Consider the following 24,726-nt stretch of genomic DNA (forward strand, 5'->3'; position numbering starts at 1 on the left):
AGGTTTATGAAAGGTCATCTGGATTTTAAGTTGCATCATCCCTGTATTTCAATTGAGCTTTAATAAATTGCTTCAGTCCAAAAATTACAGGAAAGGTGTATTCTTAATTGCTCAACCAACTGATTTTTGAGAGGGTATCCTTTGCATTATAACAGGTAATAGCTATTTACTTTTACATGGCATCAGAGCAATAGCTGCTACAAGAACATTTGCCAAGCCCATGTTTTCCTAGGCGCTGGGTAGTTTTCAAAGGTATAATTTAAACCGCTTTTAACGTGGATGTAAATTATTCTGACTGTGGATGATTATTTAAGTTGAAATACTTTAAAATACTTTAGGCTGATTTACTGAACGCGTGGAATTCTTACCTTTTCTTTTTCTGGGGGGTGGGGTGGGAGGGTGGGGTGGTTTTTTTTTTTCTTTTTTTTTTTCTCTTTTTTTGGAAGAAAAATGAGAGATGAAGAGCAAGAAGTAGCTATTTACCCAAAGTGAGCCTTCAGTTTGAGTTTGCATGGCTGGGTGGCTGTCTCTCTGCCATTTGTAAATCAAGATTTTTGTTTGCTTTGGTTCGGTTTTTTATTCCAAAACGAGTCCTGCTATTTTCCACTACTTGCAGATAATACAAATTCGGACTGTCAGGTTGGATGGCAAAATAGGAGCCATGATGGATCTGTTGGCAGGTCACGGATGTGTAAAGAGTGATATATATTAAATAGGTCAATCAGATTATGACAGCAATGTACGATCGTTTGTATGTGTATCTATGTCGGAAAGAATCTTTATTAAAATATTTTGAACAAACGCTTGTATTATGCTGTGCTCTGTTAAGGATACACCTCCAGATTTAAGGGGGGAGTGTTGCTCCTTTCCTTTGCCTTGCCCCCCCAGCATCCCTCTCCCCTCTCCCAGCCCCCGGGACGGGGCCGAGGAGCTCCCTCTTCTCCCTCACCGGGCCCCTGCAGGGGGGTCGGAAGGTGACAGCGCCTCAGTCCTCCCTGATACTCCGAGGTGAGCCGTCCCCCTACCCCTTTCCACCTCCTCCTTGTCCCCCCCCCCCCCCCCCAAATCTTGGGGCCGGCAGAGCCGCCTCCCCGTCGGGCCCCCCCTTCCTTCCCTCCCGGCCGGCGCCCGGTGTCCGCGGTGCCTTCGCTCCCATCGGCAGCCCCGCACGCGGGGGAAGGGGATAAATATTTTCCGCTCCACTTGCCATCAAAAAAGATTAATCAGAACCTGTAACTTTTCAGGAAACATAACTGTAAAGTGCCACGGAGCTGTGGGAAGGCAGCCCAGAGAGGGTGGGCAGATCAGCCCCCAGGCGCAAGGAGAAGCGTCTCTCAGCATTTACTAGACAAAGGCTGGGTGCGTCTAATTATGATTATTAAAACAATTTCCATGACGATGTCTAATATTATGTTAATTTGAAAACAACTGTGTATGAAAACTGTCGACTATAATACCTAAATTCATTTAATGAAACACATCGTTAAGGCAATTAAACCTCCTGGATGTGATTAAGGAACATAATTACGACACTGTTCTGCGCCATAATTGGGTGTCTTTAATCAAGGGGTAAAGTGATCAGCAACACAGCCATTAGTTTGTATTGTTCTGTCTCTGCTGTCCATCATTCTGATTAGGAATTAACCACCGCCACCAGCTTGGCGTGGTGCGTGCCTCTGTGTGTGCGGGTGCGTGCGTGTGTGTGTGTGTTCGTGCATTTAACATCGCAGGACGCATTTGCTGCAAGATTTACTGCTTAATACCTCTCCTTTCCGAGCAGCCTTCCCGGAGCCGTCCCCTCGAAGGCTCTGGCTCTTGGCTGCCCATGGGACAGGGCTGACACCGGGGGAGGCGAGCCGGGGGCCAGCCCTCGCTGAAACTCTTGCAGACGCCGGCACCGGGCTGGGGGGCTCCCGGGGGGACTGCTGGAGTCGCCCCCTTCCTCCTGGCTCTGTCCGGCTTAACCTCGTTGCTCCCTCTTCTTCTGGGCGATGTCGCCGGGGTGTCTCTCTCCCGGTGCCTCCCGTGCGAAGGATGCTCGGGGAGGAGGGAAGCGCCCCGCACTCGCTCTGCACTCCCTGCCATCCCGGCTGCCACTTTAAAGCTGTCGCTTTACCTCCTCCTGGCTTTCCTGGGAGCGGGCCGGGGGCTCTGTGCGGGCTGGGGGCGCTGCCACTGCCGGCACCTCGCTGCTGTCGCCCCTGGGGAGCGAGGAGGGGGCGCGGGGCCAGTCCCGGGGCAGGTCCCGCCGGGCAGGGGGAGGAGAGAGGCTCCCCCGCCCCTCTTCTCCCCCGATCCATCGCTAAGCCTTAGACGGACGTGTCCCCCCTCGGAAGGGAGACTTCCCCACCTGCAGCAGCCCCGGCCTTGCTCCAAACGCCCCCTCGGACCCGCTCCCTTCCCCCGGCCCCGAGCCTGAAATCGTCCCAGCATGAGTGACATTGGCTTTCCTAATGTAATGACTTATGAAAGATATAATCATGTGTTAAATTGAATCCTCCGCTTAACTGTTAATGGTGTGCTCTGGGCACATTTACGTATTAGATGCTATGGTAACTAATTACCACTAGAAGAAGGGATAATACACTTTCCAGACTTTGACAAATAATTATGAGTGTTCACATCCCTGCTAGCAGCAGTTGCAGCGGATCTGCTGGAATGAGTAAGTGAATAAATGAATGGGTAAGTGAACTTGTGTGCATGGAGGGGACTAGATAATGAATAGTGGTCAAGTGAGTTTTCTTATTAAAACCTTTAATGAAAATGTGATTTAGGGTAGAAGGGGGGAAAAAAAAGCGCGACGCTGCCTCTAAACGTAATTAAATCGCATAATATAAACATCAGAAACATAAATAAGTTTGCTTTTAATTAACATGCAGCAGTCAAAGTAAATTATCCACGTGCTCGGAAACTTTACAGCAATTAACACTCGGGTTTTGGTGGCGGAGGGGGGATGTCGGAGAGGTTGGGGGGGAGTGTAAAATAAACGAGCCGGGACTCCGCGGCTCCCTCCAGCATCCTTCGTCACTTGGGTGCCAACAGGCCGAGGGGAGACGGAGCTTGCCGTCGGGCGGGACAAAACTTTGGGCAAGTGGCGCTCCGGCCCCCCCCGGGGTGTCCCAGCCGTGGGAAGGGCCAGCAGCCGGCCCCTGTCCCCGAGGTCCCCCGGCAGCTCCGTGTCACCGAGCCCCCCACCCTGCGGGGTTTGCTCCCCCCCGGGCTCAGGAAGGGTTAAATCCCTCCCCCCCACCCCGAGCCCCGAGTCGCCCTTGTCCTCTCAAGCCGGTTCCGAGACGTGTAATAAAACACGAAGCGAATTTATGGGCTGTTTCAAGCACTTCAGTGCTGTGTTTTTAAATTCATATATGCGCGTGTAAGAACTATGAGCTGTGAATAATTTGAAATGCTATAGGAAAATGATGCGTTTTAGATCAAACATAACCGTTTGCTTCCATAATTGTCTCGGATGAAAATAAAGAGAAAGATGCATTTCGAACAGAGACAAAGCTGAAAATCTAATGACAGCCATAAACTGCTAGACAGCCATAAATTAACGTCTTCATCAAACGCTGAAGGGATCAGTGCTTTTCTAAATCAACAATTATTTCTTCCGAGAAGTTGCAGAACAGATTGCCCCTCTAATACTAGTTTGAAATCCCTCTAATTGAGGATTTAGGGGCAAACAATCGCCCTTCCGGGGTAAACCCCCTCTCTCCACCGGCTGAAGCCCTCCAAACTCACCTAACCCCCGGCAGGGCTCACTCCCGGGGGTGGGGGTCCTGTCCCCTCACCCCCTTCCTCAGGGCTTTGGGCTTGCTCCGAGGAGGAGCCCCCCGGTTTCCCACCTGCAGCGACGCTCAGCCGAGGTTCCCCTCGCCGCCGACTTGGGAAAGCGCCGCCGGGGAGATGTCCTTCCTCCTCGGGAGGCGGCTGGAAGAGACGGCGAGGAGCCGGACGAGTCATTGGCTCGCAAGGCGAGGAAAAGGCTTGCTGCCTGCGGGAGGCTGGCGACTTTGGAGGAGAGGGGTAGCTGGAAAGATGAGCTGCTGCAGGAGTTCAGCGGCAAAAGTCATCGCAGGGCATTTACTCGCTGCGGTTTGCAGCCGCCGTAGCCAGATCCCAGACTTGTGTTCAACTTTGCTGTGCTCAGAGGTGCTGTTTTTTTGGGGAAAAATACAAACCAGCACATACATCCGCGTCGGAATCAGTTTAACTAAACATCCTGCAAGGCTCCGAGCAGGAACAGCTGAAGCTTAGACTTCTTTTGACTCTTTATTTTGGTGTAAATAGTTTTGGAGACAGGCGTATTTCTGCAATTAGAAATGAGGTATTCACGCAACCCCATACTTGAGATCCCAGGGAAGCCTGCAGCATAGCAAGGGCTACACAGACACAGTGCTGCTTTACATGAGGGTAAAGATCCCACTACATTTTAATTCTTTGCTTTCAGATGAAATGGATATTTTAGATATCTTTTATATGCTTATTTGCATGCAGCAACAATTTCTTCATACTTATTAGCATTTATAAACACAGAATTTAACTTAAAGATCACCACACCTTCACAGGTGTAGTTTTAAATGGTATTTTTATAACTAGATCAGTTTTCTGATATGCTGTGTCTATCATGACATGACTGGCCATGACACACAGGCACGTTTAGGTAATGGGCAGCAAAATACTTCACTTTCTATGGTCTGACAGTTAAAATAGCCTTTTTCATATGAATTAAGCATATGTCTTGCATAGACTGATGTCACAATTTTAAAATACAATGCAATATAAGTAACATCAAAAAGTACCTAGTGTCAAAACAAATATTGGATAAAATACAGTATTTGAAGCTATTGTTACTCCTCCACAAAGCTCCCTTTCAGACTGTGAAGGAAAGCTCACTCGGAAGGGTGCCCTTCAAGAAACCTCAAACAATTCTACTTTTTCTTTACAAATGTCAGTAACTTTTAAAATAATATAGAGTTAATGCAATCACAAAGTTACAAGCACATTTATCAAATACAGAAAAATGCTGCAGGTCTATCTTCTCTACAACGTATCTTCAACAATCCTCACAGACGTTCCCGACAAACATTTCTGCATGAAGGACTGAAGAAAAGTGATCTCTTTAGGATACAAGCTTCATATTAAACAGCTATTGGCAGAATTCGGTAGCTACAGTGATGCTTAGAAAAGCTAAGTTGTACTTTGCTCATGCAGTGCTGGGTTTTGAAGCAATTTTCAATCATTTCCCCTTTTAAAATCAATGATCTAAATTTACACGAGGTAGTACATCTGGTGCTACCCAGAGGTTTGCAAAAGGAAAAACCTAGGAGCTGTATTTGGCTACCAATCTTTATACTGGGAATGCAAATCTTTATATTAATTCTGAAAAATGTCCCAAGAATGTCAGACGTACCACCTTTCTTCCTCACCTGGTAATAACTGGCTTCAGTTTCATGGAGGTAAAGCAGACCTGATCATTTCCTAAATTCCAAGGAGTTGCTCCATGCCAGTGCTGAAAAGAAGTGTTTTTTTTTTTTTTTTCTTTTCCTACAAAAACTTTTTTTTTCAAGATCAAGCAACAGAAAAATGCTGTATGCTGACTAAATCATTTAAAAAGGAAAGCAATAGTTGTGAATCTGTGAGAAAAGTGTAAATGTAAGTTGGAAAAAATTATCATGGACAGTCATTCAATATTAAAATAGATATATTCATTTTTATTGTATCCTTGAAATACAAAATTCACTTAAGATGTTAGATTACTAAAATAATGAAGTTTCAATTTTCTTGCTCAGAAATTCACAATATACCTTATTCGATCTAAGAGCCTTAATGATGGATATTAACTATTAAAGTAGAACCTAACCATTGTTCATCTATATACAAAATGTCAGTTTGCACAATTAAGAGCAATTCACAATCTTTTGAATGTCAGAAAGTTCAATAATGATGAAATAAAAGATCATTTATAATTCTACAAGTGAAATTCACAGACCAGCAATTACTCATAAAAATAGCAATGCCAAAACCAGTGACATGCAACGGGCTTAAAACCGTAAACTGAAGAACAACTCTTAAATGGTCTCCTATTAGTACATTAGGACATATTGGCAGAGATGTGGAAGTCAAATTTGCGAACAGGTATACATGCGTGATCTTTGGAGAAATGTAGCAGTTTAGTAAGTTTACAACAGGTTACAGCAGTATTCAGTGGCAACATGAAAATGGAGAACAAATGGTAAATTAAAATGATAATAGAAAAAAAATCACATTTTAGTATTCACATTAGTTCATGATAAATTCACTTTTCTTCTGACATGCTACACAGGGCCACGGTGACTTAGAAAACCTATTTTATATCAGAAAAAAAATACATTTTTTCTTAACAGCAGAAGATAGTATCAGTATAGCCATAGGCAGTGCCAGCTTACATTTGAGGCCGGTATAGACCAGCTCTATGACTTTTAAAACTGAGCAGTGGGCACACTGTTTCACTCCAGGATGAACAGAGGGAAGCCAGGGCCCCCCAACAGCCCTCCCAGCTGGTCCTGTGCCCATGGGGTTGGCTGGGGAAGGCGAACAGGCGCTGCTGGGCCTGTTGGGCAGCCCCCTTCTGCAGTGGAAAGGAGGGACAGGGCAGCAAAAGGTGCCACCACCTCCTGCCACCCACCCAACTGAATGCTTGCCAACAGCGCTACGGTGCCCAAGTGACCAACACTAAGAGCTCCTGCGTCTGTGGCAAAGGAGATAGAAACCATTTTGCTCCCTATGTCATGAAGCAAATGTGCAAAGCTGTCCTTCTACCACAGGCAGGATGTTGTGGCCAGCTTGGCTCCAGCTGCGGCCTCAAGGCATACTGCAGGCTCACCCATGAATACCATGGGTTTTCGCTCCCTGCTCTGTGGAGACCAGGTCATTCCTGGTCAGACCAGCTGCTGACTCTCACTAAGTCACCTGCTTAGTTGCAGAGTATTTGGGAGAAGACCAACCAGGCCTAACGTTCCTCTTCCCTGCTCTAACACTTATGACGTTGAAGAGGGGGTGAAGCTTACCTCGACTGCAGATGGGGTACACGAATGTATTCAGGCTCTACCTGAGAGATGCATAAGTCATCTACCGGGACAGGGACACAGTTCCAGGACAAGTTGGGCAGGCCCTGCTTTAAGTTTGATCCTTCTGGTTCCTGAGCTAAAAGAGCAACTGACTTTATCCCAGCAAAATGCTGGCCTGCTGTGTGGTGCGAGGTGTGGTCTCCAACCCCCATGCAAAGCCTCTGAGCGCCTTCATGGAGCCTTCCTTCGGCTCCTGGGAAAGACTCTTTATTATTATTATTTTTTTTTTAAAGAAGGAAGTAAGGCCTACAGATTTAATTTGCTAGTTTGGAGACAATCTAGATCTTCTTTTAATTTCATAACAGATACTGTACAAACTGATCAGCAATTAATCTGAAATTACTAATGATCTGAATGTACTTTTGGCACAGTCCTATTATGTCCTACTAAATTATGCAGCAGCCTGTGATATTCTCATTCAAAATCCTAAAAATAGAACACAACTATATAAAAAAAATCTTATGTTTAAAACAAATACCTACTGTTATTTTCGCAGTTGCTTCAGGTTTGTTTCAAAGTTGGATGCCAAGGAAAGATTTATCATAACTGTGGCATGAGACATTTTACAGCTTACACTTAAGCAATAATGTAATATAGTCAACAGTATAATGATATTAGCATTTCCTCTCTCAATAAAACAGGCTCTAATGTCCAAACTGGATTGTGAGCTATGGCTGAGTACAGAATAGCTCCTATCGAGTAAGTATAGCAGTAAGTAACTTGAGTACAGGAATCTCTCCATAAAAACAAATTTTATTCTGTGGCACAAAGTAATAATCAGCTTTTGCTGTTGATTAAATGTTGAAGCAAAGTTAAGGCATTTAATCAACCGCAAAGCCCAGTTAATATAAGTGTACTCCAACACTATAGATGCTATTGTTATTATATATGAAGAGAAAATGTTCATCCAATATATCTCACAAAAACACAGTTTTCTCATCAGAGGATTTGGAATGTGGCTGTGCCAATTTTTGAAAGACTTTCTACTAATGCTTATTTAGGGTATGTGCTTTAGATGAATAACTAAACAGTCTCCTATGCAAATAACAATAAATAATTCTAAACTTTAGTATGTATGTAGCAGTTTCCATCCACAGGCTATCAAGTGCTTAAGAGACAAGTAAAATTTCTGATTTTGGAAGACATGGAAGATTGAGGAACAGTAGATTGCAGCTCAGTATTCCCAAAATGAGCTAGTGGCTCTGGTGCTCCACTGGGAAAAGACAAGAGACAAGTCAAGCCGAAGTTTTCAGAGCAATGTGTCTTTTGTACAAAGTAGAGTGTCAGGTGCTTTTTTTGAGCATCATACCTTTGACAGCACCAGAGCAGGACACCCCAAAAACACAGAAATGTGGACAGTGAAACACTGGAAAAAAAAAAAAAGATCTTTTTAGTGATTTGCTCAGCAATCACTGAGAAATTTCTATAATGCTGCTGGGTACTCCAATTCCAGATGAGACAGCAGTTCATTCATCATCTGTAGGGCAAATCTGAACTTGTGTCCTGACAGGGGTCACACCTCTGCGGTTGGTTAGCTATTTAGAGAAATGCAAATCCTGGCACAGAACAGATTAAGGGTTGGCTGCCCAAAATAACCTCTTGCAGTGATTACTCATCTTTCTTTCACTCTAAGTTCCATGAATGATGACGGGACACTTGGGCGTATCAGGGGAAGTCTTTTTCATGTATAACGTTCTTTGTCAGCTGGCATTGTGGGCAGAACTTATGCTGGCACATCGCAAACTGAGATTTTTTGGGGAAGACAAAGCAAGGCCCACAGACATGGCTACTCTCTCATCACAATTAGGATCTCGTCAAACTGAGACAGCCATGAGAATCCTCCTCCATCTCCAAAGTGGTGGCTAGGAAGAGAGACAGGGTCTACAAATCTTAGATCCCGTGCACCACGCACCAGGAAATTCATGTTTGAAACAGGATCATGTCACCCAGTGAAGCCCATATGCAGCCAATCTCTGTGGCTGTCTGAGGTCTTCACTTGCTCAAGTTTTGGGCCCAAAGAGCCTGTTTTCCATCTTGTAGAGAGACAGTTCTGTTTCCAAACAGAGGTCACACTACTCTGCCTGTGCACTTCTTAGGCACGTTAAAACACTATTAAAAAGTAGTTTTAGATACCACTCTTCTCCTTGAAGTCCTCTCATTTTGCCTTTCTGGAGCAACTAATAAACACAAGAAATTGTGAAAATAAACACAGACACATGCTACTAGTAAAACGGTAAGACAAACAGAAGGTAATTTTTGAGATGATAGAATCATTTCAAACAGGCTCATATATTTTCTACCTGAAGAGTATACTGTTTTTTGTTTGTTTGTTTGTTTATGGCTCATAGGCAAAATAGATAATGTAGGCTTGATCCAAGGCCTACTAAAATCAACAGAACCTCTCCTCTGACATTAATCAACTGCAGAAAAAATCATAGAATTTAATTTCTTTGTATTGCACAAAAACAGAGCGTTCACTCTCGCTTCGTACCACTCATACCACTCAAGTTCATACCAGTCAAGTCAGAGATGTGTTTCCAATAAGGTATTCTTGCAAATTCTTTCCCCCTACCCCCCATCCAACCCATATAGCTTTCATTACATCTCCCAAGTAAGGACTAAGACACTCAGGATCACAAAGGGAACAGAGTAAATAAAAAGTTAGAACAATTATCTCTAAACAACCTTTCACCTTCTAGAATTAATTTCCCCCTTCGTTGCTACTGTTCTACAAGCAGACGTAGTGATGCCTCCAGATGGTGGGTACAGGGGACCTCCCCGTCTAACAAGGGGGAACCTCGTGGCACAGCTATGTTAGGAGGCCTTTTGGTTCTAACATCATGCTTGCAGTGTATCTGGATTGTCAGGTTTCCGAGGAGTCTGAGGAATTCCCAATGTATGTCTGTTGAGCCCATTTCCCAAATAACGGCCTGGATTCAGCTTGATGTCATCCTCCCTCTAAAACCTACTTGACTTATGGCCAAGAGTATAGGGGTCCTTCTCGCAGGGACTATTTACCCAGCCAAACTCTTGTCATCTCACCTCACTACTCACAACTTGGGCAGGGCTGCTTGTTCCCATGTCTGACATCTACCTCCAGCCTAAGGGCTTTTCTTCTCTAAAAAAAAAGTAAGGAGGAGGTGAAAGCAGAGAGGGTAAAAGCAAACATTCCCAAGAATACAAAGTTGAGTGAGGAAACAGAGCAAACACTGAGATTAGTAGAAGACATATAGGCAGCCGCTCACTTTTTTAGGGACCTTAGCTTGTAACGAAAGGCAATATCAACGTCTGGCAGAAGGATACCAAGGCCCATACGACTGTTATCAAGTCTGACAGCTTTGCTTTCCACTAGTTCTACATCGAAATGAGCCAAAAGTAAGAAAAGAAACATCTTCATCTCATTCATCGCAAGGAACCTCCCTGGACACATGCTGATCCCAGAGCCAAAAGGCATTAGGAAATACTTCAGTTTTCTTCCTGCCTTGAAGAACGTGGTTTTCTTCTTGCCATTCTCTATGTAACGATCAAACTTATACTCCTGAAAATAAAAGAGAAAGAGAGTGAGAGAGAGATAGCTAATGAAACAGTTACATGAGGTGCTTTGTTTGCATGGCAGTAGTACTTCTTAAACTCAGAAACCAGGATCAAGAGGAAGACAAGGAGTAGACAGCTTCTCCTTTTTAGTTGGTTGCCTCAAGTTTCATTAGCTCACATTACCACCCCTGTAAAGAATACTGCTGAAATCCACTTATTTAGCTGCTTTACATCAAGCTCCTTCAACTTCCATGTCTCATCCACTGAGTGTCTGGCCTGTATTGATTGTAATTAGATTTTGACCGCTTTGTAGCAGAGACAATGAACCTTAGTGGAAGGACAATTTTCTTGTAAAGCATCATATGTGCTTGGTACATACATCATGAATAAGGATAATCTGCCAAATTCTGCAAATGCCTATGAATAAATCAATGCATTGCATGGATCTTGTTCTTGCAAGATCAAAGCAAAATCCATCCTTCTTTTGCACCCAGTGGTGCAGATTATTCGAAAAGCAGACCTGATACTTTGCAGTCAATTTTCCCTTCAGTTGGAGATGGTTGCTGCTTAATTTGCCACATCTGACCTTCACATGGTTTGCTCCAGAAGCTCTGTGCAAAGCAGGACAACTGCCAATGATTGACCATTGTAACGAGTGTGCTTTCAGGTAAGGCTTGAGGCTGGGCTTGTAACTTACATTCCATAAACTGAACATCTTTCCGACTACTTCCCAGCAGCATGATCACTGCTTAGAGATAATTCATGTTTTTGAATGAAGGAGATCTGGCATCCTCACTCAGTCAACGGCAAATTAACCACTTACAAAATCCTCCTGCATGCTTTGAATAAAAATGACAGACACTTCTTGCTTATGGTCACTCATTAGCATTTGTCCTGCTTTGCATACATCTGCTATAGCAGCAGCCATTTGGAGCTGGCTGGGAACAAGTCAGTCAGACAGAAACCACCTCAACTGATTAAAAAAAAAAAACCACACCACAAAACAACACAATGATAAAACGCACTGATACTGATCTACCCATTAGGTTAAAGGCTCTGGAAACCACACACTGCATGTCTGGTTGTTGAGAAAAACAGTGGCAGGGGACGTGGCCTATGAAAAAGGGGAGAAGGAGAATGCGCACAGGAGGGGATACAACTTAGGGTGTTGAAGACCTGTTTCTCTAAATAGCAAGGGCCTGGATTTCCCACAATGTTAAAAGCCATTATATGTGTTTTCTTTTTTTTTTTTTTTTTTCACTGAGAAATAATTATTTTCAGACTCTTTGAATACCCCAGCCAAAAGGAAGTTTTTTTTTTTCTCTTTAAGTTACTGCTTCATTTGAAGAACAGTAACAAATGAAAGCCCAGAATACCGCCCTTAAAACAGATTCACTTCCTGAAATGTAAAACCTGTCGATCTAAAAAAGCACTGCCAAATATGAACTGTAATAGCTTAAAAAGCAAAGCAAAATAAAACAAAACAAAACAACAACAACAAAAAACCAAACAAACAAAAAAAAACCACAAAAACAAATCTCTTCACTTCACTGGAATATGTCCACAGAGTGAACTCCTCATGTCTGGAGCTATTAGGAACTATGGTATTGCACACGTACTGGACCAAACCAAATCCCAAGAGCCATCTGAAAGCTGTAGTTCATTTTAACAAAAAAATAAATTACTGTCTAAGGAATTGGAAAAATCAGAAAACACATGTGAGACAGCAAACTCATGCTTGTGTTGTTGAATCCCCTAGGTTCGGATAGATTTTTTGAGCCAGCGAGCTAGCTTTTAAGGGAAGACTTATTTTTGACAATGCAGGAGCTTTCAGCCATGCATGAGGCTTCCTTGGATGGGAGAGGCTGGATGATGGTGAGGAAAGGGTGAAGAAACTGGAGATGAAGTTTTGTGTGGATGGCCTGTTCAGAGTATTATGAAAACTGAGGAATCTCCTGTGACTGTTGCAAGTCTCTCTCCGTCACATCTTGTATTTAGCTTTGTTTGGGAAGCCACCGTGTAGGGTTTCCTGCAGGATTTCCTCATATTTCATTCTATGGGATTTGCAGAGTTCAATTACTGAGCTCTGTAACTTAGCTGTGTTATGATTCAGAGGTTCACTTATCCACTTCATAAAAATTGACTCATTTATTTAGGCTCTGAGTGAAGAAGGAGGTCAACAATATATGCTCACACTTATACAATATGGTGCCAAAGCAGAAGATAGCTTGAACTTAAATTTATGTATCCAGGAGAAAAGCATTGCTACAAAATTATCTCGTCAAGCTGCCTGTTTTCCCAGGAAAGTTTTCCCTAAATATATGACAAGCTCAAGACTGCACCTTTCAAAAAATTCATTCTCCATCTCTATCTGATCTTCAGTAGTTATTGTTGAAAGCACACTGCATATTTTAAGAACCAAACAGAACAGTGATTTCCCCACTTTTCGAGAGGGCCCATGTGCTGAAATCAATGTACTGCAAAGTGTGGATTGCTCATTCACTATCAAAAAGATAAAATATATGAACTAAAGCTGTACTGTGAAAGCTGAGCAGAGCTGATACCAAGCAGATATATTCAAGCAATAGAAATATGGTAATGTATTCTGACAATTATTGAATAAGGGAGGGGCTCAGCTACCGCTCTGATGCTTTGGTCTAGGACCTAAACAAACAGATGGACTTTTGACAAATCAATAATGTTCTCCAAAATAAAGTGTTAAGAATAAAATGAGGAAAAGCTTATTTGTTAGTTATGGCTTTTAAGGATAAAAATATTAATTAACTATTTGCCAATATATGTGTTTTTTTTTTAAACACTGATTTTCTCAGCAGCCTTTGTCTTTATTTTTGCGTGGGTACAGACAGCAGGGCCCTACTGGATGTCATTTCCATTTTCGTGGCCCTTTTGTTCATACCTGTAACTATACTCTACTCCTGCTAACTCCAACACACTCCATACCTCCTCTCACTGCCTCTGGTGGAGCTCCTGCACAGCGAAATGCTGTCCTGCACAAACAAGGCATCTGAATCTCACCCATCCTCTGCAACCCCACATGCACATCTTTATCCTCAAATTTCCAAAAGGGACAGCTTCAGGGAGCACTGTCTCAAATACGGGGTTTCTACAAGCATCTAAACACATCCCGTGTACCTCCCAGAGCTGAACTGTGGTCTGAAATGCATCTTTGGTTCAAATATCAAGGCTGGAAATCGGCATGGCAGGGAGACAGCTGTTTGCCTAGGAAAAGGGGGATGAGGAATGATTCAGGTGTAACTCCTACCTCTCTGGATGAGGAGGCATTTAATGGCCTCAGCTTATATACAGCTTCACCTCCTGTGTGGCACCCTGGACCAGGGACAACAACCTGGTGGAATAACCTACTGGGGACTAGGACTATTCAATTTGCATGCAGGTGGTGAACTTCTGAAGCCATATTAAGGCTGAGGCAGGGTGGATTAATTTCGAGTCTTTGATATTCATTAACTCGAGCGTCAGAGAAAAATACAAGGAGATGACACAATTACCCTCGGAGCTTCACTGTGGAGCAACAGCTTTGCAGTTTCAAGTCCACAACACTATACTAATTGATCAAGAAGGGGTGAATCCCTATGAAGAGAGGTGAAAAAGCATAAGGCTCAAGTAAGACACTGCTATTATAGGGCTTCAGAGTCAATGATGCTTTGGGGGCACTTAGCTAAATGGCCCACATTATTTGCTATTTAAACCACCTTCTATTATTCAGCCCTCCTTGGGTATCAAATGATCCACTGCCAAACAAAACCCACATTTAGCCTAAAGTTTATGGTAGTCAATGTGCAATTGTCAATTCCTTTGAAGCAGTAGCAGTCAGTCTCATCACCATATTTCTCTCTTCAGGCCATGAATCCTTTGACCTATAGGGCCCTCGAAAACACATTTGAAAGTCGGAAGATTTGTTCCACAAGAAGGAACAGCAGGAAAAAAAAAAAAAAAAGAAAGAAAAAGAAAAAAACTATCACAAAAGGCCTGGCTGCTGCAATGTGCCTGAAGTAGGAAGAGTAGCACCAGCTGAGTGTTTACCTTAGGATCTTCATAGACCTCAGGGTCCATGTGCAAAATCTGAGGGTAAAGGGCTATCCAGTCTCCTTTCCTCAGACTGACTTCCTGATCCCCTTCAAGCTTGAGGACAAAATCCTCCTGGCTGATGCGAATGTTCATGGAAGATGAGCACATCCGTAAACTCTCGTTTAAGGCGCTTTCTGCGATTAAACAAAAACGGAGGGGGGGAAGCGTCAGAAATATGGGAGATGACTGCAAGTTATACATGGCTGCAGCTGCTGCATCTCGACAGGTTTAGTAGGGCAGGCTGAAGGAAAAAAAAAGAAAAAAAAAAAACCAACAAAACACAAAGAAAACAAAACATAAACCAGACACTACGAGGAGGTACTAAACAGTCCCGCAGGGCGGGGGGCCGCCGCTCTGAGCACTGCGATGTGATTCTCGCTGATAGTTCTGGGAAATCGTGTCGGCTGGAGGCAGCCCTGGATTTTGGGTGGAAAGTCATTATTCAGGCATCACGTTGAAAACAACGCAATCAGAAAACATGAATGCTTTATGCATTTACATATATTTTGGAGGTTGCAAGCAAATACCAGTGAAAGCATCCACGGAGCTATTCAGCTTGCCTTTCAAAAGCTGTTGGATGTAGCGGCAGGGCTACACGTTAGAAAAAACATTTCACTTGTTAATTCTGCAGTCAGGCTGAGGATTTTTAAATTTATTTTGCTTTCAATGAGCTACGTTGCCAAACGATAACGTCTATTATGGTCCAAGTGAATGAAAACAATTCATTGTTTGCCTGGTAGATTTAAGAGAGAAAGACACTTTTAATTGGCAAAGAGAAAACAAAACCTAGTCCTTTCAGTACTAGGGGAAGCATGATTTTTTCTCCACCATCACATCCTGGAAGGCTCCAGAAGCTGAATGTCCTTGCTTTCCCAGTGGCCTTCACCTTTTGCTCCTAGCACGACAGATTTTATGGCTAATTTCCGGCAATTTATCCTGGCAGTTTGAGGAGGAATTCCTTTGGGAATAATATGCATAATTTGCATAAATCATTCTGATAGCATGTATATCAGCATGTAGCCCCTGTCTAGGGCTGCATCTCTCACTTTGTAATCAAAACTGACTATTTTTCCACCAGTGTGTATGGGTGCCGTTATATGTGGCTTGATTCCTTCTAATCGCCAGTGTGAAAAATAGCCTAAAATTGGGTTTAATTTTCACATAATAATCCATTTGTGCCTGTATTATGTTTTGTGATACCAAATAAGCCTGCTTGTAAGTGTTCACCGAAGCACTGTAACTGCTGCACCCAAAAGGTTGGTTTATTAGAGACAGTAGCTACCCAGTGTAGATGCATCTGAAAAAAATAATAACAACCGTTCTTTCACAAAAATTTAATCTGGTGCAGCATGCATAGCAAATAAAGTGGCCCTGGATGCTTTCTTGCAGGAGGTTTTTCCTTAAGCATGCATTTGTCTAAAGAAATGAGGCTGCGGTCAGCTCTGTGTGGCCAGCGCCGTGATTCAATGTGACGTACAGTGAGTCTGTGCATATTCTTTTGGACTGCCTTCGTTACTATAATCAGGCAGAGTCAAATCGGCTTGTTGGTGACGAAGCCAGAGAAGAGCCCCGGTTCCAGAATATGGCCTCTACTGCGGATAGCCACAAGGCACCTGACACGATAGATTTCAACTGGCAGCGCTCTGGCAACAAAACTTTGCGCGGTACAAAGGGAGGGTCCAGCCTTCGCTCCCAGACTGCGCCCAGCCTCCGAAAAAACAAAGCCCCTAACTCCATGCCAGTCCCCAGCTTGGGAGCGGTGGCGATGTACATGCAGCACCATTCACCCAAGAAATCAAATCGGGTGGGGGGTGGGGAGAGCAAAAAAGGAAAAATAATTATTAAATGGCCGCTGTGCAGTAGCGGGTGTGCATTTAGTTGGACGAGCAATGTGGTCACATCCTATTGGGGGCCATCCTCCTGGGGAGTGCGGCGGTCGGTGCCCGCTGCCGGATCGCAGCTGACAATTGGGCAGCGTATCTTATGCAGAAGTTAATCACAATAATGGAGCACAAAGTGTGGCTTAGCGGTCAGATCATAAATGACAAATCTGCTTTACCTTCCAGTACCAGCTATGTGTGGAAGGCGAGCTTGGCTCTAGCTCTGAGCGATCATGCCGATAATCATTAGATGACAAAAGTAATGAGTCACATTATGATCAACAAAGGAGGATGGAGCATATACGGGTTTGCAGGCTAACATTAAAAAAATAGACAGTCAGCCTTCCCCAAATGCCCGGGCTATACGTTGGGAGGAATGACAACTGCACAATAACGCCGCAGCCTTTGCTTGCAATTGTCATAGTTCAGCAGACACCAGCCATTGCTGCTGACAGACCAGCTGGGTAGCTTGGGAGGCCTTCCATTCTGCACCATGAGGTACAGTAAATTATCCAGCACGGTAGAGCAACATCTGTTTCTGTGCTTGTGCCGAACAAACAAGGCAATTTAAAGCATACCAAGGGATAACCAAGCAGCAAATGAACATGACCCTCATTTTTTCCCCCTTCTTACACACGCGAGATGCTAAACTTCGCTGTACGAGCGCCACATAAGAAGCCAGGCTGTTGTTTGATAAGGTGTTGTCAGAGAGATTTTACATATTTTCTAGAGAGAGAGAGAGAAATATCTCATAGTATTGTTATTCTTAGAATCCTCCCACTTCTCTCTTCATTTCTCTTATACTAAAGCTAGCACTCAGCCTCCGATTCATTCTAGATTTTTTTAAAAAACTGTTTCAATATACTTATAAATATTCAGTCTTTAAACCCTAATTTGCTATACTTAGTTCACATGCCTTCAAGCATTTGTCTTCCAATTTCCACTGAATAAATGCGTACTAATGAGAAATAGAGCAAGCTGCTGAGGCAAAGCTGGGTGACTTGAGCCTGGCCTGCCACCAGCTTGTGATAGGCAGGCAAATTGAGTTAAAATGAAAAGTCTTGTCAGCTGAAATACAACATGGTAGCCAAACAGCAAGCTGTCAATCATCCAGCCAAAACAAGGGACTGCAGGTAATAAAAGGTCATTGTGAATCATAAGTGCATTTGGCTTTCATAGGCAAGTTAATTTTAATTAAACATGATCTCGATTTGTAAATGTTTTATAAAACTTATTGTGCATAATGGATTGTTAATTTTGCACTAGCAGATAGCAGGTAATAGGGTACCATCATTATTAGAGTGTATTGTAGGAAAATAGCTATCGGTATGCAAATATTTGGAGGGGTCACTTACTCACATACACCAAGGTGTGCCAACACAAATGACAATTGGAAACAAGTACATTTGCAACTTAGGAAGAACTACATGGTACTTACTGCCCAGCCCATTCCATGAAAATATATTCATTTATCTCAATCCAACCAGCAATTTTAACACTTACTGCTTGTGTTATGATTACATACTCTGCATTATCTGTTTTTGGATTCCTACCCTTTCATATAGAAAAAAATTTTCAAGCTGTGCTCTTTTTGCAGGAAATATCTGGGATTCAGCAATGACCTGGGGCAAGAATACTTCACCAGATAAATGAATGGACTAATATTAAACAAACGAACTGACTAAACATGCATTACATATGCACCAAGTGTATTTGTGCTCTACCCTTTGCATTTCCAGTATAACCATAAAAGCTGACAGACCGTTCTCATGTATCGTTTACCATATTAGAGCTCCATTGTGACTCATAATGACTAATAATGTACGTTACTCTGTAAGCACACACAAGTACGCGTGTTTTGGTTGCTGGAAAAGTCTTAACTATACGATATGAAGTGTGCTGCCCCAGAAATCCCATAAGAAAAAATAATCAGGGCCACAATTTGTGACAAGAGCTGGTTTTGCTGTGGGTTGAAAGCTTTTTTTTTTTTTTTTTTAATTGCATACCTGTATTTTGAATTTAGAAGTAAATCAGGACATGTCATTCCCTAGACCCAAGGAATATGGCCATAACAACAACATTGCCTCTGAGACAGGCTTTTTAGCAATTCCTCCTTGCTCTCCATAGCATGATGAATCCAAAAAAAGGCTCTTGTTACAGTAGGCCAAAAAGAGGACGGGGAATCAGAGCACTTAAAACAGGAGAAGGAGATGACAAGGTGATAAATACACAAGAATCCCACCTGGCTGTCTTACTCAGGAGCAGGGACATGAATTCCTGGCTTTCTGTGCTCTGCATTGGTATGGGGGAGAGGGAGGAAGGAAGGAAAGCTCCTTCTCAGATGCCATGGTCAGAAAGCTGTAAGTGCAAAGGCAGGGCTGGCCCACAGCATGCTTTCCCTGCACAGCTGCCAGTGCAGACAGGGAATTTTTGGTGCGCAAGCCATGAAAATTTGGACCTTTGTCCTTCCTATACATTTACTAAGAAAACATCTCTTTCCATTCTCCACTGAAGCATGAATTTAATTCTCTTATAGTACAGTTTTTTTCTTTCTATATTATTATTTTATGGGACAGTATCCAGCCCTTTATGACTTAAGTGCCAGAAGAATTGAAATCCAGCTTCTGTTCATACCACATTACTTTTAACGCGATTATAAAATTTAACAAAAGTGTTACAAGACTACTACAAAGTAGGATGTGGCACTTTCCTCTCAACATGTAAATCAAATGTTACCAAGGTGCTTGACAATTTCTAGGAGCAGCGGGGGGATGACACAGTTGATGTTGTAAAGTGTTGACTCCATTTTGCACCAGCTGGTTTTTGGTGAGGTACATGCTTTATTTTCCTTATTCTTGCACTTCTGGGGTGCTTGTGTTTTTCCCTTGCCATTCCCATCTCTGTCTCCAAATAGAAAATAAATTCTCTCTTGATCTTCTTGATGCTTGGCAACTTTCCTTTTCTATTATTTGTTGGTGGATGCTAACTCTGATGTGAAGCAATTTTACTTGTGTTCTTTAAAGTATATAAATTGCTTAGAATGTCATGTTATCTTGACATCAAAAGCCTGCTCCATCACTTGGAGATAAATCTGCACCAAAACAGCTGTGACTCCAGGTGAAACCGACTTACTAGACTCACGGTATATATGGTTAACGCTAATGCTTTAATACAAAGTAGCTGAATCAAACTCAATTTTATATTTGTGCTATGAGAGACAACTCAAACTGGACCACAGGTTCTTGATGCATGCCATACTAAATGGTCCTGGAGAATGGCAGCCCCTACTTACATGCACCCCAGGAGCAGTGACTCTGCTGCTCCACCACCCTCTCCTGATACCCCTTCCTTTTAGAGAAGACCATCAGGTCAGGCCACCAGCTACCAAACCCCACAGACATGAGCTCAGCTTTAACAGCGGACTGGTGTCAATATCTAAAGTGAAAGTAATATCGATCCTTTATGCTTTTTTTACAGCTGTTGTCTATCCTGATACCACTATCTACAGAGATTTTCAGAAGCTTCAAGGCTAGGTTCCTCCTTGCTCTACATACCTATGAATGTTTCCCTCTCTCCTCCCTTGGGCTAATTTCAGCAATAATCTTGCAAGTGCCTGTGCACTTGCTGTGCTTGTGCACTGGCAAGTGAAATGAAGCCATCAGCTGATGCCCTGAAGGCCCATCCAGCTCCAGAATACAACTTCTAATGGTGGCCTCCCTCTGAGCCACTGGTCTTGAACTGGAATACCTGTATCTCCCTTACAGCTCTCCGTTTTGAATCAAGGTACTTCTTTCAATACTGGAAATGCCATTTCTCATCTGTAAAGCTCTTATGTTTAGTTCAGAGCCATAGCTATGCTGAAGCCCGCTTCAGAAGTCTTTTTGTTGTGTTATAGAGAGAAAAAGAAAGAAATTGCTTGTGAAAAAAATTACATTTGCAGTTTAAATACATTATCCTACTTTAATTTCAGAAAAGGGTCTTTTTTGGCAGTACCATACCAAAGTATTTGAAATGCATTAACACTTCGGCAGATGCTCAGAATCAAACAACTTAATAGGCATCAACTTTTTTCAAATAATTGCAAAGCTTCGATTTAGCCTTTTGCATACCTTGCATAGTTAATTACCTAGGCTTTAATGTTTACATGCAATGAGAGTATCTACAGCTATAAACTACATAATTTATAATTGATGTAAATGGGTGTTATTATGTCAATTAGGCAGCTGTGTCCTCCACCTTCTCAGTAAACAGAAATGAGTGATAAACTGAGTTTGCAGGGAGAGACCCTCTTCCCTTTCTAACAGATAAAAATAAATTACCCAGGTAGACCAGGTTGTCCAATTGTTCTCTGGTGAGGTGGATGTTATACGTGGGCCCTCTCTTCTGACCTGTTGACTGCAGCAAATGGTCAATCTCGTCACGCACCGCTGCAAGAGCTTCTGGGTGCCGCAGCAGATAATACATGGCCCAGAATGTAGCTGGAATCGTGTTTCCCACAGAGGCCCACAGGAAGGCAAAATGATGTGCTGGGAGAAAATAAGTGAAAAGGAAGATTAATAGCGTTTATTACACTGATTAGATTTGCAGTGTGCTAATTAAAAGATGTTAGGACACAGACCCAGCCAAGGATCAGTGAATGCTAATGAGGACCAATAGGCTTCTGAAGTCTAATTTTCTGCTTAATGAGAATAGTTTGAAATGTAATGTCGGGGGGGTGGGGGGAATAAGGGGAGTAAATGCAGCTCAGTTATAATCTTTCTCATTATCACCATTAAGTATCTTGTTTTACCACCTCAGCACAAAAAAAAAAAAAAATCAATTATCATAGAGGGTTGTTTCAGAGTAAAACATTTTATCATTAGCCAATTAGAAAGAACATAAAAAAATTTCAAGGTCGCCATTTTGCCTTTTTATTTCAAAGGTCTATAGTAAATTATTTTATTTTAGACAAGCAATCATTCATAAGTTTCCTACCTGCTTTGTCATAATCTCCAAGCAGCTCATATTTCTCAAATATATCTTGTCTGGCTTGGACCACTTTTGACCCTCCCAGCCATTTTGTCATGTTCTGAAGTAAAAAATGATGTATAAGCTCCTTTCGAACCTTCTTGGTAGCTCCTAGCAACTCAATTGGTATGTTTGCAGCTAAATAGGGAAAGCTGGCATCAAACTTGATAAATTTGTCTCTGATTTCACTAATAACTTTGTGGCCATCTGCAGCAGGAACTCTTCCATACAGTGTTACAAAACTGGCTTCAAACATTACAGAGCAGCAGAATTTGTACATTTTTTCTGTTTCCCAATCTGTTGCTTGCGAGCATTTCCATTCAAATATATCCTGGAGATTTTTCATCATGTGGTCAGAAATTATGTCCAAAGGCTTGCCTTGTAGATACTGGTAGATTCTGTGCAGGTTTTCCTTGAGATCAGGGAATTTTGCTTTCGACAAGGCTGGGTAGTCAAAAGTTTTGGAAGCCATCTTATTAGCAAATTCATGGAACTCAAGTTGCTTGCTATTTCGGATGACGTAAACATATTGAAACGGGTCCATGATAAAGGTAATATATCTGCCTGAATAGAAGAAAAAAATAGAGACACATGGGGTTTTATAATCTGGTGACGCTTTCAGAGGTAGTAACTGAAAATAAGCACCGCCAATGTCTGGAAGAAGAGCACAAAGAAAATTCCCAAACCAAAAGCCTGTGAAGAGATCTGCAAAGCAAAAAAGGAAGATAAATTGTATTTAGCTTCAGAAAAGAAAGAATACTGATTCTCTTTGTCAGGATGCAGATTTCACCAGTGTATATTCTCACAGCACTTCTAAAATCAGCATGAAGCCTTTTCGATGTAGACTGATGTACTGGTTTTGGCAACGGTAGGGTGTGACCTGTAACTGTGGCACCCTGGAATAAGTAATTTACTACACTGCTATAATTCATGAAATATGTGGAGTCATAGCAGCATTTAAAATGCTTTTTTTTTTTTTTAATAGCAGTGAGGGAGAAACACATTTCACCTGAATGGAAGAAGTGGATGAGGGGGGCCGGAGTAGAAAATGTGTTACCTAGGCAGCTTTTCTTCAAGAAGATGACACCAAGACTCAAAATCTGCTGGTTACAGCCTTAATTACACACTGCCAAACCCCAATATTTAAAGCCCCGTCTGTTTTTTTTTTTTTTCTCCTCTGAAGTTTCGTCTAACTTTTTGTTAAGAATTTGTTTAGTACCAGTAAAATGACCACAACAGGATTCAATTTTGAAGCCCTAGCTTACAGTGAAGGAGGCTCTCATTCTTAAAATGGTTGCCATTTTGGGGCACACACTGTCCTGGCTTTATAAGACATTGTGTCAGAGTGCACGGACAACTTTCCGTCTTCCTGAGGTATTAAGGAGAGACCACAGCAGGACCTCCAGTTGTACTAAGGTACAGAATTGCAGCTTTTGACATCTTTTTCAAGTTGTCTATGCCAGAAAAAAATCTGAAATTTTCCCCCAAGCATAAAGTCAACTAATAAAGAAGAGTATTTTGGTGAACTGTCATGAATCAAAATGCTAATACTCCCAAAGCCCAATTAAATCTTAACTCTTTATGGATGATTCCCATGTTAAGTCTAAATTTAGAGCTCCTGATTCTTAGCTTGTAGGGACAGGTGCATTAGGGAAAAAAGTACCCATTAAAATGTACACATTCTCTGTGAAATATCCTAGACATAAACCCAGAAAATATCAAAGCTTACCACACTTATAGTCTAATTCTGTCTCACTAAAGGGACAAATCTCCTTTGATTTTAATGGGAACACTACATGCTTAACTGAGGACCAAATTTGGCTCTGTGACAGATGTCCTGAGATAAAGTAGTCACTACCACTAAAAATGTCAACAAGTATCCATGGTTACCATATAGTGATATTTGAATTATCATAGTTATTCCGTATCCTGACTTGTATATACACACACTGCTCTGTGGTAAAGACGGGTGTGTTCTGGACTTTCTTTGCGTGTAATTTTCATCCTGTTTACATCCACTGCAATCCCAGTGAAAACAGTGAGGAAAGACGGGATAAATTGAGAATTTGACCCCCAATTTGGTCAACAGTGTGAAGGTTTCTGAGGCACTTGTAGTTTGCTTCACTGTAATGTAATAAACCATAGGTATAAACCAATTTTTAAAGAACAAGACACCGGCTTGACAAAAAGATCCTCAATTCCCACTCCTCTTTCCTGACCATTTCTTCCTTCCCAAACCGCACAGGAATTTTTAGCCCCAACCTCTGTGGGACCTCCCCATGTCTTTGCTCAGCCTTAGAGCTGCTCTCTTTGCACTCCTCTTGCTCCAGCTTTCACGCACTTGCATGCTCTTATTGAGGCCACCATCTTTGTGATCAAAGCTTGGAAAGAATGCCCATTGGAGTGATTTTTAATACATAAACTGGGAGTGTTATTAACCCTAAAGACGAAAGCTGGCTTCCTAACTTTGCATTTACAGGGTAAACAATTTAAGTTAAGATTTTTAATTAATATTAATTTAAACCATCTGTCCACCATCTGCTTATTTCTGATGCAAAATATGAGTTTCTTTGTGATCTTTAATCAGACACTTAGCAAACGCACATCAATTCTTATCATTTTTAAGTAAGAAAAGATTTCCAGCAAATGGGTTTTCAGACAAACAAACTATTTTAGCAATAATTTTAAATCAAAACTCTCTCCACACTAGCACACTTTGGAAGAGAAAATCTCTAACAAACAGAACATCACAGATCCTGATTTTTATTATTCTCATCAGGTTCCTCGTAGCAAAAAGTAAGTATATACCAAAATACTGATTTTGTAGAATTCAATTCAGGCTCCAGACCATTCCTCTGAAAGTCAACAATATGTATAAACACATGAAAAAAATATATACTTTTGTTACTGTATTTATTAAATGTCTCTAGCCAGAAAAGTGGAACCCCCGAATAACAAAGGCAGCTTGTTTACGTACCTCACAGAGGATCTAATTTTAGATCTCTTCATTAGAAAAAGACTAAAATCTAAAGACTAAAATCTGCAGTTAGAAAGTTATTGCTGTAAGAGTGGGTATGGGAGCCTTTAGC

At 42.1% G+C, this 24,726-nt stretch overlaps 1 protein-coding gene across 4 annotated transcripts in view; it reads right to left on the reverse strand.

The window, feature by feature from the left end:
- Positions 1–5,693: 5,693 nt before the first annotated feature.
- LOC121064381 (cytochrome P450 7B1) overlaps positions 5,694–24,726 on the reverse strand; it is a 124,055-nt gene continuing 105,022 nt past the window's right edge. For all 4 annotated transcript variants that reach the window (XM_040545766.1, XM_040545768.1, XM_040545769.1 and 1 more), the window contains 4 exons: positions 21,605–22,201; positions 20,950–21,156; positions 14,706–14,884; positions 5,694–10,647 (listed from right to left, as the gene is read on the reverse strand). In XM_040545766.1, the coding sequence (XP_040401700.1) occupies positions 10,351–10,647; positions 14,706–14,884; positions 20,950–21,156; positions 21,605–22,201 (1,280 nt within the window). In that variant the 3' untranslated portion in view covers positions 5,694–10,350. The remainder of the gene's footprint in view (positions 10,648–14,705; positions 14,885–20,949; positions 21,157–21,604; positions 22,202–24,726) is intronic.

Source organism: Cygnus olor, chromosome 2 (assembly GCF_009769625.2).
Source record: "Cygnus olor isolate bCygOlo1 chromosome 2, bCygOlo1.pri.v2, whole genome shotgun sequence".
NCBI lineage: Eukaryota > Metazoa > Chordata > Aves > Anseriformes > Anatidae > Cygnus > Cygnus olor.